The sequence below is a fragment of the Sporothrix brasiliensis genome (genome assembly GCF_000820605.1).
Source record: "Sporothrix brasiliensis 5110 chromosome Unknown Cont17, whole genome shotgun sequence".
Lineage (NCBI taxonomy): Eukaryota > Fungi > Ascomycota > Sordariomycetes > Ophiostomatales > Ophiostomataceae > Sporothrix > Sporothrix brasiliensis.
Genome location: NW_024467136.1, coordinates 2,345,996 through 2,362,404, shown reverse-complemented (window position 1 = coordinate 2,362,404; position 16,409 = coordinate 2,345,996). Strand labels below are relative to the sequence as shown.

At 54.2% G+C, this 16,409-nt stretch overlaps 4 protein-coding genes across 4 annotated transcripts; 1 reads left to right on the top strand and 3 right to left on the bottom strand.

Moving 5' to 3' along the window:
- Window positions 1-1,185: 1,185 nt before the first annotated feature.
- On the bottom strand, window positions 1,186-2,027 carry SPBR_03143 (uncharacterized protein; the record flags this gene model as incomplete). Its single annotated transcript, XM_040761446.1, has 4 exons — window positions 1,186-1,484; window positions 1,553-1,669; window positions 1,730-1,816; window positions 1,913-2,027. The coding sequence occupies 4 exons, from the start codon at window positions 2,025-2,027 to the stop codon at window positions 1,186-1,188; spliced, it is 618 nt and encodes a 205-aa protein (XP_040620694.1).
- A 1,254-nt stretch (window positions 2,028-3,281) lies between these two features.
- On the top strand, window positions 3,282-5,656 carry SPBR_02402 (uncharacterized protein; the record flags this gene model as incomplete). The annotated part of the gene is made up of 5 exons (XM_040760705.1): window positions 3,282-3,489; window positions 3,576-3,620; window positions 3,752-3,841; window positions 3,910-4,191; window positions 4,263-5,656. 5 exons carry the CDS (start codon window positions 3,282-3,284, stop codon window positions 5,654-5,656), a joined length of 2,019 nt encoding a protein of 672 aa, XP_040620693.1.
- Window positions 5,657-6,929: 1,273 nt separating this feature from the next.
- Window positions 6,930-10,301, bottom strand: SPBR_02241 (ribosome assembly protein 1; the record flags this gene model as incomplete). Its single annotated transcript, XM_040760544.1, has 2 exons — window positions 6,930-7,312; window positions 7,379-10,301. 2 exons carry the CDS (start codon window positions 10,299-10,301, stop codon window positions 6,930-6,932), a joined length of 3,306 nt encoding a protein of 1,101 aa, XP_040620692.1.
- Window positions 10,302-11,453: 1,152 nt separating this feature from the next.
- SPBR_02369 (universal stress protein family domain containing protein) lies at window positions 11,454-14,011 on the bottom strand (the record flags this gene model as incomplete). Its single annotated transcript, XM_040760672.1, has 3 exons — window positions 11,454-12,125; window positions 12,199-12,577; window positions 13,506-14,011. The coding sequence occupies 3 exons, from the start codon at window positions 14,009-14,011 to the stop codon at window positions 11,454-11,456; spliced, it is 1,557 nt and encodes a 518-aa protein (XP_040620691.1).
- Window positions 14,012-16,409: the final 2,398 nt, after the last annotated feature.

Sequence of the window (16,409 nt, the reverse complement as noted above, 5' to 3'; positions counted from 1 at the left end):
CGTCTAGCGACAGCGCAGAGAGTCAGTGACAGCCTCGAGAAGGAGAGTAAACAAAGCGGTCAGGGAGAAGGGTGCAGCTGTGAACCCACCCGGGTCATATCATTGCAGTCTCTACACGCGATCTGTGCCAGGCACAACGGGCGCCATATCGATCAACGAGATAGGGGCAGCACAGGATCAAGAGAGTGTGTCCGCAAAAGCGTGCGCTGGCGTCCCAGCCCGTCAATGGCAAGGCACAGACGTAGTGTCGAGCTTGGTCCGTGGCCTGTCGAGGTCGGTTGGGGCCGGGAGGAAGGTCTGAAGACAAAGACGGCGACAAAATGTTCTGTTGTCGCGGAGAGAGGCACGAGAGGCGCAAGGCGCTGCCGACGTCGCGCGCAGGTCCGTATGGGTGTGTCGAGGTGTTGTGTGGAATTGGAAGCTCGACCGCGGCTCGACAAGTGAAGCAAGAAGCCTTGTGTGACAAGAGAGGGAGGTGTCGATGTACAGTGGCCGGCTGCTCTTTCCCAAATATCGTTATTCCCAATAGTGCGACAACCCCAAATTACGACTTTAAGCGAGCCCCGTTGCACATCACTTTTGGCGTCCGCCGCTCCGGGGTAGCTTCAAAGGCTTAGTCAGGTGCTTGTTTTCCAGTGAAATGTTGGGCTTTGGCAGCAACGGCTGGCATTTGGGGCGCCCCGCCCATGCGATGACACAAACCCCCAACAGCTGTCATCCAGCCAATCAACGTCGAGCTCTACCAGCCGCTAATTAGCAGTGATAGAGCTGGTTTAACAGGCCCAACATTAAACGTCAATTTCTTTGATCTACCTCTGTAATAAATAATAACATGATGTTATCACGCATATCCCAGTGACGAAAGTCCGTACTTTTCCATCTGAAAGCCAAAAGTGCAGCATGTTTAACATTCCCATACAATCATCTACAGGCGCGAACCCGAACCTGGAAATACAGCACAGACGGGGCTTTTTATGGCGGTTGTGGAGCGGTGGCCTAATCGCGTTTTTATATGCGCACTCACTATTTCCTTGAGCGCAAAATCGCACCGCTGTCATGTTCTCGAGAAACCTTACCTTTCCAGGAACTTGGGAGTGCGATGAGGTACTTGGATGGGCATTGAGCTGTTTCTTGAGTATTCGCTGTCTATTCAATAAATCATATCTTACAGGACGCGTCCCATTGCTATGAATCTTCACGTTGTGGGTTTTCGGCTTCTCTCTGTGCTTTTCGCGCCCTTAATGTGGCCAGCTGGTCGTCAATCATCGACACCTCGACATCGAGCTTGAGGATCTTGTCCTGGATGAATGTGGCATATTCGGTATCGGTCATCGGCGTCACTGGGCTCCACTTGGACCCGAGCCAGCTTGATTTTGACTTCGCGTCCGGGGTCTCTCCCGTCGACATGGCGTTCAAGACTGCCTGACCACTTGCGCCAAAGATGGAGAAAATGGCGACGGCGGGAAGAATATTTCGTGGGCCACCTAGAGTTGTCAGCATGGGCATGTACCATGTGAAGTTGTTTGCAAAATCGAGGGGCATAAAAACATACGCAACGAGCCGCCTACGAAGCCCGCCGAGGCTCCAGCAAGCGTGCTGGCCTTTACGTTGTCCCACGGCGTCAGTGTACTTTCGCCGCCCCATGCCGAGATGATGGCACTTCTTGATCCTGACAAGCAGAATTAGTTATCCGTTATGATATGGGACAAAGACGTAGGGCTTGTCTCACCATAGTAACTGCTGCCAAGAGCAAACCATTGTGCTCCCGTCACAAGAGAGAACAGCACCGGCGTGGTCGAGCGCACAATGCCAGACGCTGCACCAACAAATAGTCCTATCGTTCCTTCGGTTTCATTTCCGTTAGTAACGACGCCTTCCAAATACATATGTTATGAGCATCGGTTCCACAAACCTGCTCCCAATCCCACTTGCAGACTTGGAACGAGAATGTCAGCCACCTCCGGCGGTATTTGTGCCTTTGCCGCTGGTGGGGGCCGGGCCGGCGGCGTGGACTCGGGACGTGACATGGTATACGTCGATAGTAGTCGCCTCTGCAGAGTTTGTAAGGGGTGTATGGGCAGCCAAGTTATCCGGTGCAGGTGGCCACAGACTCCAGCTGCGGATCGCGGAATCAAATGCTCATCAATAGGAAATAGCCAAGTCCAATGTGTGCGGCTAAGTTTGCGAGATTAGTAAAAGGGAGTCAAGTATAGTGCATCCATGAGAAAGTGAATTTCACACTCACTCTGTTGACTATGCCTTTTATTCTCGCTCACCGTACGTCGTACTTGTGGTTGCTGCAGCCTTGTCTTCAATCAGAAGGTATCATACTTTCTGCTTTGTGCAGATCAATGAGTGAAGGGGATATTCGCACGCTAATTCTGTACAGTGCGAGGTGGTAAATGCACCCGCTGTTATTCTCGAAAATAGGCCTACAACGGGGCGCATTGAGCAAGGCTACCATTCTCGTTGCCAGCAAACAAACCTACTTTCGAAACCTGCGACACCAGGCAGGGACAAACTTGAAGATCTTAAACGTTATTATTACGAAGCCTTACAGATGATAGTTGAGACTTACGAGTTCAGTGCATTTCCACTTAACAAGGTCATAGCAGCAGCATTCACTGTTTGCACACGTTTGCACCGTAGTCGAAGTCTATCGCACTGTGCCGTAGAGACGAGGCCAATGAGAAAGGGCAATGAGCCGTGTCCATTGGCCTTTCCTTTAATGTACTGGGAAACAGCTGCTCGCAGACCTTTAAAAAAATTACAAAATAAGAGGATAATTGGCGGGTTTAATCCTAATCGGGAATGGCTCCACTATGAAATCGCGCCGCCCACGCAAAAAAATAGCCCAGCCCACACAGCCAATCCTCACATCCCAATTTTTTTCCCCTTCCAAGCCGGCCTCTTTAAAAATTCCAAACGACATCACCATCCACGTACACACCACAACCGAGACTCCCTTTTCTCCGAATCGACCTCTAGACGTCGCGTTACCAACTGTACCAATCGTCGCTTTCGATTGCGTGCAGAGTGCTTGTTTGTTTGCCGGTCTCAACGACCCTCCGACCGGACCCCTTTTTTCCTCAGCATCGTCGCCTGCCCGTCGCGATTCTTTGGGAAATTTCTCCGATACTCGCCGACCGACGCCCGCCCCCGCGTCAACCCCCGTTGTCTACGTGCCGTTGCCAAGTGCTCGTTGCGCGTAGTCAGCGTTTCATACCTGTCTTTCATCATGGGTACGTTTACGGCCCCCCTCAACGGATTTGCTCGTTGGCATGCACATTGCTTGCTCGGCCTTGTTTTCGTCGTCAGATTGTGACAGCGCCGTGTCGGCTCCGTCGGCGCCTGTGTCCCCGGCCTGGACAACGACCTACTCTATCGGCTGGGCAACTACGTTTTCAGCTGTATATGCTAACACTCCATTAGCTCCCAAGAAGAAGGAAGTGCAGAAGCTCTCCTATGGAGAGTTCATGTCCAATGACTGTGAGCTATTTCCGACATCCCGAAGCGGACTCAGAGTGAGCGATCCTGTGCTGTGCATTCGTGGCATATACTAACTTCTTGTCTAGCCTTCGGTGGTGGTTCATGGGCGGATGAGGTTGAAGAATCTTACGGTATGTGGCCACCCCGGTCTTGAAAACAGAGTTCGGCGACGTCATGCTGTCCGATCATCGGCCGACGGCGGTGTCACGGAGCCATATCGACAAATATGTAAAGTCATACACTTACTAACACCCACATGCAGGCACCCAGGCTCTTCCTCCTATGGAGCGCCGCGGCGGTGGCGGCGGCAGCAGCTTCTACAACAACAGCGGCCCCCGCTTGGATGACCGTGGTATGTTCCGACAACTACCAGCACAGGACGGTTGTCTCCGATTGCTAACCTCTTGTCTCTCCTGCTAGGCTTCTCGTACCGCGATCCCGTTCCTCAGCGCATCCCGGACAAGCCGCCTTACCTTGCCCACCTCGGCAACCTCGACTACGAGATTACGGAGCCCGATATTCGCGACCTCCTCGACGGCTGCGACGTCACTAGCATTCGCCTTATCGAGGACCGTGAGACCCGCCGCCCCAAGGGTTTCGGTTACGCCGAGTTTTCCAATGTCGATGGCTTGAAACGCGCTCTCGAGCTCGATGGATCGTCTTTCCGTGGCCGGAACATTAAGGTCAAGATTGCAGATCCTCGTACGTAATCTAACCGAAAATGGCCTGTCTATACGTATAGATCGCCTACATAATTGCTAACCTGCTTGCAGCCAAGGAGCGTGACCAGCGTGGTGGTGAGGGCTCTTCTCGCGACCTGAGCGAGTGGACCCGCAAGGGCCCTCTGCCGGACCTGCCGTCGGCGCGCAACAACGACCGCCGCCCAGCCCCTGACTTTTCCGAGCGCCGCCCCCCACGGGACGCGCCGACCGACGAGAAGCCGCGCGACCTGACTTGGGAGCGCAAGGGCCCTCTGTCTCCTCTGCCCCAGCAGGAGCGCCCTGTCGACCTCGCCCGCGAAGGTGGCCGGTCCGAGTCTTTCCGTGGCCCCCGGAAGCCATCTCCTGCCACTTGGGGCGAGGGCCGCCCTGAGGGTGGCGCTGGCCCGGCCGGTCCTGCTGATGGATCCCGTCCCCACCGCGAGTTCACTGAGCGTCCGGAGCGCCCGGAGCGCCCGGAACGCGTTCCCACTGCTGCGGAGCGTGATATGCAGTGGCGCAACAACATGCGCCCAGATGCGCCGGTGAAGTCGCCTGCGCCCTCTCGTAGCGGTAGCGAGGCCCCGTCTTCTCCTGCACCTGCTACTGCCGTCCTTGCGTCCCGGCCAAAGCTGAACCTGGCCAAGCGCACTGTTTCCGAGGCCCCAGATGCCGCTTCGACTCCCGCCGGCGACGCCAAGGCCAGCCCCTTCGGCGCTGCGCGCCCAATTGACACAGCCGCCCGCGAGCGGGAGGTCGAGGAGAAGCGCCAGATCGCGATTAAGGAGAAGAAGGAGGCCGATGAGAAAGCCAAAGAGGAGGCCAAGAAGGCCAAGGAGGCCGCTGCACAGGAGGCCGCTGCCGCAAAGGCTGCCGCTGAGAAGGCGGAAAAGGAGGCTCCCAAGGAGGAGGCCCCCAAGGAGGAGGAGGCTTCTGCTGCTGCCGCCGCTACTGAAGCGCCCGCTACCGAAGCCGCTGCCGCCACTGATGCTTCGGAGGAGAAGACTGAAGAGTCCGCCAAAGGTGACGCAGCTGCTGCCAAGACTGGCAGCCCACAGAACGGCTCGGCCGTGCCGAATCAGAGAGGCCCCCGCTCAAGAGAGCCTCGCGAGCCTCGCGAGCCCCGCGAGCCCCGCGGTGACCAGCTCCAAAATGCCAAGTCGCGCGCCAACGACAGCGGCAACTGGAGACAGCCGTCTGGCGAGCAGCGCGGTCCCCGCCCACCGCGTGAGCCCCGTGGTGGCGCCGATGGCCAGCGCCGTGGCAGTGGTGCGCCCAGAGGTCCCCGCAACAATGACGGCCCTCGCCCCCCGCGTACCGCCAACGGTGGCCAGCAGTCGCAGCCGTCGACGCCCAAGCTCCCCCAGGAGGAGGGTGCCGCCCCGGCCACACCCACAGGCCCGGATGAGGAGGGCTGGGAGACCGTTCCGAACAAGGGTCGCCGCAGCCAGAAGCCGCGCGCCCAATGAGCGGTTGAACCCACCCATCCCCGCCGCGACAGGAGGAACAGCAAGCCATGACAGGCAGAGCAGTCCTCGTGCTCCACCAAAAAAAAGCTCTTTTCTCGTCTCTCCTCCGAATCCCAGATTTTTCTGCTCTAGCATATGGCCAGTGGTTCCATAGACCCAACCCGATTCTTTACCCAAGCGATTTTGATTTCAGTTAATGTCTTTCTCTCCTTCGTTCGCTTGCCTGCCCACCCATGGTTTAGCTTCTTTTCCCGTGCAACGGTATTTTAGAGCTACGGCCGTCTGTGGTAAAGCAGCGAGGTATTTCGCATTGGATAGGTGATTGGTGTTGGGCTCCATGGTCAAGTCACACCGATACAGGGAAACCTTTGGTGTGCATTTTGCTCTTGTTGGGGAGTGAGATCGACGTGGATGTATGGAGTGGACCAGTACAAGAGCAAGGTGGTAGCGAGAAAAGCGTGTCGGACTGTTTTTGTTGCTTGGGAGAGAGGTATCTGTATCTGTACTCCTAAGTGGGTGTGCATATGCGAGATGCGTATACGTGCATGTTTCGGGTCCGGGGTTAGGAGAAATGGGCCTTGGGAAAGAAAGAGGTTGATGTCTTTCGTGATACCTGCAGAGAGGCAATCGTGCATATGTGCTTGCAGCTTCGATCTGCTGATGTCTTTGTCCAGAGTCACTGGGATGACGGACGAAGAAAAATGGTGTTGGAAGAAGGTTGACGAAACCAGACACTTTTTTTGTAAAAAGAAAGCGGTACCTTTGATTTATTTCGCGTTTTATATTTTTACGGGAAAAAAGAAATGGGATTTTTCTGTTCATTTTGTTACTTTTTTTTTTTTTTTTTTGTTCTCTCTTCTCTGTCAAAACTATTTTCTCTTTATCTCACTGCATCGTATGAGCAACAAGTATGACATTGGGACTTGATTTCTTTCTTTCGTTCCTTTATTTCGGCTTTGCATCCTGCTGTAGTTGATTTCTTCCTCGTGTTACAAGTGAAGACATGAGACTTAAAAGAGGATTTGTTTAGTATCACTGTATGTTTCCTTCCATGGCTTTGTACTTAGCTGACTGTGTCCTACATTCCGTTTTAACATCTCTTCTATGCCGAGTGCATGGCTCGATACAAAATACGACATTTGAGATGTTTCCAAATATAATATAGTCTCGTCTTTTCGCCAGCTTTATCCTGAAAACCCAACCCAGTGATGTATTTTATCTAGAACGCAAACGCCATCCTATGTATGTTATCCAACCTTTGCTGCCCGTGCTTTTAGCGTTTAAGTGTCTTCTGCTTCTCGGCGCTCCGAGCAACATTACGGCCCTCCACGAGCAGGCCCTTGCGGCGCCGGACACCGTCCATGTACCGCTTGGCCACGTTCTCTCGGTCGCCAAATTCACCCAGATCCTCCAGATCGTCCTCCGTGAACGGCACCCAAAGAGGATCCTCATCCAACACCTCAAAACCTGTGAAGATAAGCTGCGGCTGGGCAGCGCCACTTGTCCGCTTGCGCATGTCGTCGGAGAAGCCAAACGACTCGGCTACGGGCAGAAGCGACAGGATGGTGAAGAAAGGTGTGCCTTCCTTCATGGTCTCGGATAGAACACGGCCACGGCGGCGCGTCAGCACGTCGTAGACACGTCCCAAAACCTCGGCTGTTCAGCAGTTAGTATTACTACTCTTATACAACAGTACAGTAAGTGAAGGGGTCTGGAACTTACTGCTTGCTTGAATTTCACACGAGTACATGGCGAGCATGAGACGGGGTGACCAGTCTAGGAATCCCTTGTGGATGGACTGCTGGACCGTCTTAATGACCTCGCCAGTCAGCCGGCCAAGGTTGTCCCGCACCAGCAGGGTGCTGTTTGCACCGTCCTCAACATTGCTTCCGGCCGGCGACACCTTGACATCTTCGACGATTACGGCAATGCCCTGGACAGGTTCGTGGCACAGAGGCCCCTGTTGGGTGGCCAGCTGGAAAGCGTAGACGATCTTGTCGGCAAAGTGGCTTGGGTCGACCCGGTCATCGGCGCTGGCAGCTGTGCCGGCATCAACTTCGTGCTCAGCAAACAACCTTTGAAGGCACTGTGACTCGGTACTGTCGACAAGAATGTTGGGGCCAACACGGCGAGGTGCAAATGAAACAATGCTGTCGGTAACGCCCTTCCATGCCGAGCCACCCTTGCTGCTATCAAAATGAGTCTGCAGCTGCTCCTTGAATTCTTCTGGGGAGAGAACCTCGGACACGCCCGACACTTCATCAGTCTCAGCTCCTGCCGCCGCTTCATCGTCAGAGGATGAGGTTCCATTTTTATTAGAGCTATTTTCGGCAACAACGTCGTCTGCCCGTTCTCCAGTCTTGTCCCGTGAACCATTGGAAGCCTTCGTTTCAGACGAAATATTCCGGACGCTGCCTGAGTTCTTGATCAAGAAATCAGTGACCTCAGTCGGAAGAGGGCGGACTCGCACGGTGATTGACACTTGCTTGGAGCTTGTAAAGCTCTGTACAACACCACGGCCCAGCTCTTTGTTGGCGGGCGGACGCATCTCCTCGGCACGGACAATGGTCTCTCGATACGGCACAATCGGTGCGCCGGCCTGGATCTCACAGCGGGCAAAACGCTCCCGCAGATCTGTCAGGCAGCGCTCGAGATGAAGTTCGCCTGCCGTAAGCAGGACGTGCTCCCCTGTGGAGAACTGCTCGTACTCGGCACAGGGATCGCTTTGGACGAGCAGCTTCAGACCGGCAATCATCTTGTCGAGATCAGCCGGGTTCTCCGGCTCGAGTGCGACGCGCACGATGGGACGGCCGATTGTACTGGCGATGCCCGCCAGGTTGCATGCGCCTTCGACTTGACTACAAAGAGTTGCAGACTTGAGAACGGTGCCCTCAAGGCCACGAATACCAAAGACGACACCGGCCGGTACTTGGTCGAGACTTTCGAGGTTGCGGCCCATGATCATATAGAGCGCTTCCACTGTGATCTTCTTGGGCTCAGGCTGGTGGTGAGGATGGGCGGGCGAGAACTTGGGCGGAATGACGTAGATCTCGTCGCCGACAGAGAGCGTGCCAGAGTAGATTCGTGCAAAGCCGATCAGGTGTTCGGGATCAATCTTGGCCTTCTCGGCATCGTCCTGGCTGTCTTGGATTGTTACAGCATCGAGAGACAATGCGAGGTAGTCACCGTCGTTGGAGTGGCCAGCGGCGGCAGACTCGGCCTGCTGTGCGCGGGCAATCTCTGCCCGCTTCTGTCTTGCCAACTCGCGCGCCTCCTCTGCACTCATGGAATTTGTATTCTTCCGCTTATTTTCGGGCAACTCGCTTTCAGGTATCGAAACCATCTTGCTGACGTAGACGACCACTGGTTGTTCCTTGGACTGGTTGAACGAGACCATGGCCGACCGGACCGAAGAGTCGATGTGGTCAGGATCGGGCGAGCGGTCGAGAAGCTCACCCATGCGTTCCTCCTGTGCCGCCTTCGGGGAAGGCAAAGACTCGATGACGGAAACGAGTAGAGCCGTCGATAGTGGCAGCCAGGAAGAGAAGACGGTCATCATCAGCTGGCGAGGATCCCGCGACCGCTTGATGTGCGCCGGAATCGTGATGCTAAGCGATTTCGTGATCTTCTCCAGGGCCTCGGGATCGCCACGGTCATTGTTGCCGCCCAAGGTCGCATTGTACACGGCCCAAATCGGTTCAAGGACAAGCTGCACGAACATCGGCTTGAGCGAGCGGCCCTTGAGGTGTCGTGCGCCGAGCACCTTTTTGGTCTTGGGGTCCAGGTAGAAGCTGCCCCAGAGTACCTTTTCAAGGAGTTGTGCCTTGATGCCGAGCTTGCGCTCGTACAAGACCGCAAACTGGCGAACAGTAAACGCCCAGCCGTCGATGGCACTGCTGAAAATGACATTGTTCTTCTCAGGCGCAAAGTAAATGTCCTCGTCGTCCCGCTCCTGGTATTCGTCGGTCTGTGATTCGTCACCGCCGCTGCCGCCCTGTGCCTCCTTCGTAGCAGCGACACGTTCGTCAACACGTTCCCGCCAGTTGAGGTCCTCCTCCATGCGCTCGCCCTGGAAGAAGCTGCCAAGGACAGCATTTACTTGCTCGAGCAGTTTACTTATGTGCACATAGGCATCCGCGGGCGTCATCTGCAGTTCGGTAACGAGCCGGTCCATCTTATTGATGACGAGAAGCGGCTTCAACTTCTCCGTCCAGGTTTGACGCAGAACGGTGACAGTTTGGCTGCAAACGCCCTCGACGGCATCGACAAGAACAACGGCACCATCGCATAGGCGCGAGGCGGTCGAGACTTCGCTGCTAAAGTCGATGTGGCCGGGAGAGTCGATCAGGTTGACGAGGTATTCCTTGGCTTCGGGGGCTGCTTCGGGATTGGCTCGCCGCATCATGGCGAAGAGGAGCGAGATCGCAGAGGACTCCATGGTGATGCCACGAAGCTGTTCGTCGGGCCGAGAGTCAAGATACCGGATCTTGCCGGCCATCTTCGCGGATATGATGCCATTTGTAGCAATGAGAGCGTCTGTCAACGAGGTTTTGCCATGGTCGACATGCGCCAAAACGCAAATGTTGCGAACGTTGTCGCCATGCTGCTGCAGAGCAGCCAGCTTTTCTGGGCCGACGACAGGCATTATGGTGTTTCGAAGCGGGTATCTTCAAGTGAAATTATAAAGCGTTCGTCTCAGCCGGTCGTGAGATGTCAAGACGACGAGTCGCAATGCCGCTGTATTCAAAGGGATTTCTCAGCAAAGCGATGGGTCACCTTCGTAAAGCAGGAACAGCAACGGCCGTCATTAAAATGAGAACAATATGAAAAGAGTGACTGCTTCTTATGAAGCCTTTGCAGCTAGTTAGATCGCGGCCGGTTTGCCGTTGCACTGAGATATGCTGTCGAGCGGTCAAATGTTGTTCTCTGACGTCGATATCAGTAGCAATGAACTACTCAGAATAAATCATATTGCCGTCATTCTCGCTCTTTGTCCGCCTGCCCAACTGGGACAAACGTTTTTTTTTTAAAGCAGTAGCCATGACGCACCGTAAATAGAGGGGCGAGGTTTCCTAATACAGCGACGTACGGCACTGTAAGAGCTCGTCTACGGTAGCTTCCCCGCCGGATGTATTCTTTTTCCGCCTGCCGATCCACTGTACTTACAGCAGCCTTATCCGTTGACGCCCTGTTACAGCGGATCTTCTTCTGCGGTTCGCACTACTCTGAAGCGCATTGTCACCGAATTGCCGACGTCAGTTGGGCTTATTGCTGGTGCAGGGCGAACCTGTGTCTCAAATTAGGATCAGTTGCGCATCTGAATCGGCGACATTTTCTTTATGGAGTATGTGCGTCACCACACCCTCGATATTGGTTGTTGGGCGACTGCAAGTGATCTCTAGCAGGGATTCGAGACAAAGCTGTGGGGTGCAGACATGGGTCAGTAGGCCATAGCTAACAAAATAACAAAATAAACAAAACAAAGACACAGTGATATACTCCTTCTATTGCACGACCTATGTTTCTTTGATATTCATTTGAGATGATCTCGTTTGCCCTATTTTGTCAAGTAGGTCACGATGCAGAATTTAACGTGCATCATTAAAAAAAGAAAGAAAAAGAAAAGAAAAAAAGAACCATCTCAGCCCGCACGCAGTGCAAGCAGGAGACTCGCCACTGAGCGCCATACTCCCATGTCTGCCCATTACCCGTCCTAAACCATGTTTCTTGGCCATAAATTCGTTTGTGTATCTGAAAAGAAGCAGAACTCGCCATGGCCGCCGAGTTCGCAGTGCTGTTAATCCTCCTCATCGCTTTCTATGACATGCTTTAATGCATGAGCCTCGCCCATCTCCATCTCATGCAGCTTCTTACGCTGCTCCTTCTCGGATTCTTTGGCTGCGGCTTCTTGAAGTGCCTGCTGGCCAGAGGTCACCTCAAACTCGGCTTCGTCGTCGTCGTCGGCGCTGTCGTCGTCTTCGCTATCGACCGATGCTGCAGGAGTTTCGACGCTGCCCGGAATCGTAGACTTGTCGCTCGTGGTGCTCTCTACCTCTGGCCTGGCTGGCGATGTGTTGCGTGACCGGCGTCCAAGATACTGGTCTATGTCTATTGGCTTGAGAGTGGGATCGAAAGCGGCCGGAAGACCAATGGCGGCGGCGACCTTATGCGCCTCCTCGTCGGCAGAGATCTTCGCCTCCATGTTGTACACGCTGCTGTTCTCGCTGTTGGCCTCGTGCACGCCGTTGGACGTTGCAAGCATGTTGGCATAGCTATGACGGGCCGGGTCATTGGATCTCTTGTCCTTCTTCTTCTTGCGCTTCTCATAGTCACGGACGACAACAGTCGGTACTGGCGAGTATTGTAGGCAGTACTTGGAGAATGAGTTCTTGTTCACGAGGCCCTGGAAGCCTCCCAGAGAGCGACCACGTGTTCCAACGACAAGCATAGAAGGTTCGTAGACTTGAATCTGTACCGGGAAACACCGCGCGTCAGCGTCGCACGGAGGACAAAAAAAGAGACATGAGAACGTCGATACATACCAGCTTTTGGAAAGTCGCATGCAGTTTTCCCACTGCGTACTCGAGTTTTATGCTGATTGCGCAGCTTTCGGGGATCTTGCTCTTGATTCTTTCCACCATTTTTTCGGCACGTGCCTTGTAGTTCTTTTCCTCGACGGTCCGCGCATCTTTGTCTACAACATGGACGCAGATTATCTCATCGCCATCGTCTGCGTACTCGTCCAACAGCCATTGCAACGCAAAGTCGGAGTATATGTTCTGGTCAATGCCGACCATCATGGTTCGTGATCGGCGCCGGGGTTGGTAGCCATAATGGCTGATGCTCAGTGTGTAGCCGAGCGTGTTTGACTTTGTCGCTTCTCCGATCGGGATGTTGTCAAAGCCGACGTGCTTCCGGAACCTGGTGGCAGAAGAGGTTTCTATTAGTGTCGTCATGACGACGATGCCTCCAATCAATCGTATAAATTGGCAGTGAGGTAAATGTGAGTGTCACGTTGTTTGATCGATCGCAAACTTATAGAGGGGTGAGGTGGAGCAAATATCTGTCGTGTTCGCGGGAGAGGAGCAAAGATTGTATGAAGAGGGGAAGATGATGAGGTGTTGGAGCCCACACAAAGGTTGTAAGTGCTGTGGCTGTGCGCTGGAGTAGGGCGTTGGGTGTGTCATTTTTACTTGTGGGTTTTGGAGGAAAGACTACTGGGCGCGCCAAAATAAGGCCCGTGAGGTAACCGCGCCTGTGCTCTGTTTGGAAAGGTCTAGCAAATCCGCTTTGGCCTAACGATTTGCGCTCTGATTGCGGTCTGTGGTCCTGAGAGTGAACATCACATGCGTATTCCAACTGGTGCCATGAGTACAACTTTCAAGGTGTGGCAGTCTATGCGGGCCAAAATTCAGAGGGGGCGGCCCAGCGGCCTAGTGCAGTGGGGTAGGGAGGAGAAGACTCGTGAGGTAAGTGAGTAAGGCAGGGACAGGACAGCGAAAGCCGGCAAAGCAAGCGCCCGCAAAGCGACGAGGAGCTAGCATTAGAAAAAGGCTGGCGCATCCCCAGCCTTGAAGGCAGACGGCCTACCGCTCTCCACCAGTCGCGTGCAACCTTGTCTGTGCTGGGGAAGAAAGATATGGGGACGCGTAGTTTAGGAACAAAAGTGGTAACTAGACCATTCAACGAGATGGGTGTGCAGTGTTCTGAGAAGAGTTTTCTCGCCAAAACTGGCCGTTATGCCGCACGTGGGACGGATTGAATAAATGTAAAGCAGCGTGGGGGATTCTGAAATGACGTTTTCTTTTGCAAAGGCAAAGCGCGCTCGGGTGGTGGAGGTCGAACATACCGTTTGGGAGCAGGCGACAGAATGCGTCCCGGCTTGGGCTGGCCTTGTGGCAAGGAAGGGTGTCGTGTTGGAAGGAAGGTCACAGATGCCGTTGACGGCTTCCTGGACGCCCTCCCACTGCCTTCACTCGCGAGATCGAGGATCGAGCTGGGACGTCGATCTGGCACCGGCGTGCTCGTCGTCAGGGCTGGGCTGGATGTTGCGACAGTCACGGGGCTGCTTGTCGCCGTTTCCCCAGACGCGTCCGTGAGACCATCGCTGCGTCGGCCCTCTATGCTGGTACTAGCGATAGACGTACCAGGAGTAGACGTTTGGGCTGCTGTTGTGACTGCTGGTGTGAAGTAACCAACGTTTGACTTTGGTGTCGTGGCGACAGCATCGCCGACGGCCTTGCCAGGGACGATGGTCGTGGGGGACACGTCTGAGCCGGGGCTTATGTCTGCGGCCGACGCAGTTCTCGCAGGGCTAGCTGCTGGCGGATGGGAGGATATCGGGGCCCGAGACATGGTAAACTTGCTCTTTTGACGCATTCGTTGCTTGATTTCGAGCAGCTTTGACGCGGCAAGCTTGGCTGCAAGCTATTCGCAGCTCGTCAAGACTGCCTGCCTCCTAGGTTGACGCCTCTGTGCTCCTCGGCCTGGCTTGCCTTGGGGCGGCTCTGCCTCTTATGCGAATGTGTTTCTTTCCGTGTTCGTTTGCTGAGCTTTTGCTCAAGTTATTTTCGTCTGTCTGGTAACTGCGTACGCGCTCGCTGCTCCGACGGCCTCAGGAGAGGCCAGCACGGGTTATTCAACTGCGCGACGCATTGAGAGAGACAAAAGGGAGAAGCTGCTCATGAACGAGCTGGATGAAGGCCAGCCAAAACGGTGGCGTTTTGGTTCGTGACTGGGAGGGCGTAGTTGGAAGGGAAAGCTTTTCGCAATGCGCTCGTTATTTTCGGAGCAAGCTTTCGGTACTTCTTGTGGGGTTTTATGAGCTTGGTGGAATAACTATTCACAAGCGACTCTGGGCGAGAAAGATGAAGAGGAAAGGATGGGCAACGAGATACTTGTACAATGACACCGGAATGAGACAGGGTGGTTCCTTCTCCATTAATCAATGGCAATTATTACGGGGCCGGCAGGAGCAAAGGTGGGCTGGACCAGGACTGGATGGTCAAAACACAACCACAAAAGACCAAAGGAATAGGCACAGCTCGTATAATAAATTCTGAACCGCACGAAGGGCTGCTCTGGGTTTAAAAGAAAACAACAGCGGGAAAAATAACGAGAAAATTGCTTTCGACCATGTCCGTGAAGGCAAATGAGATCGCACGGGTGGGGAGAAGCCTTCTCTTCGTATTATCAGATCACAAGCTGGGCAGGCAACCAAAAGATCTGCGTGAACAGCAGCCGACATGGCCAGGCGAGACTATGAGGAGCGAGAAGACACGCAGACGGCACCGCAAAAGACAAAGGCATAGAGACAAGCAGATAATAACGACATTCGTCCCCACCAGTCTAGATGCAGGCTTTGATTTGCAGCTTTGCAGAGCGTAATGTGCCATATTCCATAATGTACAGAGTAATGGGTTTCCATCATGCCTACCTACTGTTATCCCACTTTTTCCTCTTCTATCTTGCTCCTTTGCGAGCTTCCACCAAACAAAAGAGCACGTCACATCTTTCGGCGGCTTGGCACTGCAAAAAGGTGTGGGCAGGTGGATGAGTTGCTCAGAGGACCTAGTCCATACGATAACGGAAGGCACAACCTTTGGATAGTTACTTTGACATCCTCGGCCTTTCTGCGAGAACGAGAGCGGCAGACGAGAGAATGGGGGCAATCGGAGGGAAGGCGCAAACAAGTAAGATACAAACGCAAGGAAGGTGCATCCAACGTCCAGTGGCCACCAACAGGGGAGTGTATGTATTGAAGTGTGACTTGGAGAGGAAGGGACGGGCCTTACAACGTACTTGTGAGCTAAGTGCAAACTGCCTGCATCTCGACAGGGGGCAAACGTCTCCGGCATAGCAAGATGCTCTCCTCCCTCCACGAGAGTGCGCCACCACTCGGCCGACCCCCCTGCAGCCCCATCGTTTGGACGTGTACAACATGCGATCTTTATCTACTGCATACGTCGTAGTTACTTGACAAACGAATGTGCGAAAGCCCTGAAGCTCGGAGCGGACGCAGTTGTAATACTCATCACAATATGGTACGTAATGAGATACAATGCAGCTAACCTAGGTCCACTGAGAGTCGGCCAGCACTTCTGCCCAGACTTGGCACGAGGCCTCCCAGGATCTCCTTATTACTGCAATTTACAGGCCCAAATCTGCTCTGAATGAGGGACTCTGTACGCTCGATGAAACCGTCGACGGATGGGCGACAGTTGTCAAGCGCTCGACGTTCTTGCAGTGCGAATAACTCAGTGAGATTCCGAGGGTCGAGAGGTGGTGCAAGCAGAGCTCAGAGCCGACCAAGGTAAAGGCACGGTCTAGAACGCGGCGACGCAAGCGCGCAGATAGCGCGCCCCATGGTTTCATTGCTCAAATGCTTCCACTACTACACCGTCCTGTTATACAACATGCTTGTATAACGAGCAGACGACAGATCAAACAATATCCCGTGGCTAGTGCCAACAGAAATGGGCTGCAGAGGTGGCGGCCAGCCGCCGTGTGAGGCGACCTACCCACGGACCAGATCCCACTCGTCTTTACTTTTCCTCGTCCAACGCACGCCGCAAGCAGAGGCTGAACGCTAAAGCCGACGTGGGAGGCAACAAGGGTCGTGGTCTGTCAACGCTCACCGGCATTTGACCTCGGAACTCCACAACTGAACACGGCGGTGAGAGCAAAGACTGTCTGACCAAGAAGCTACAAAGCGCAAAAACGCAGCAGTTATATTTGCCTTGGACCTTACTAT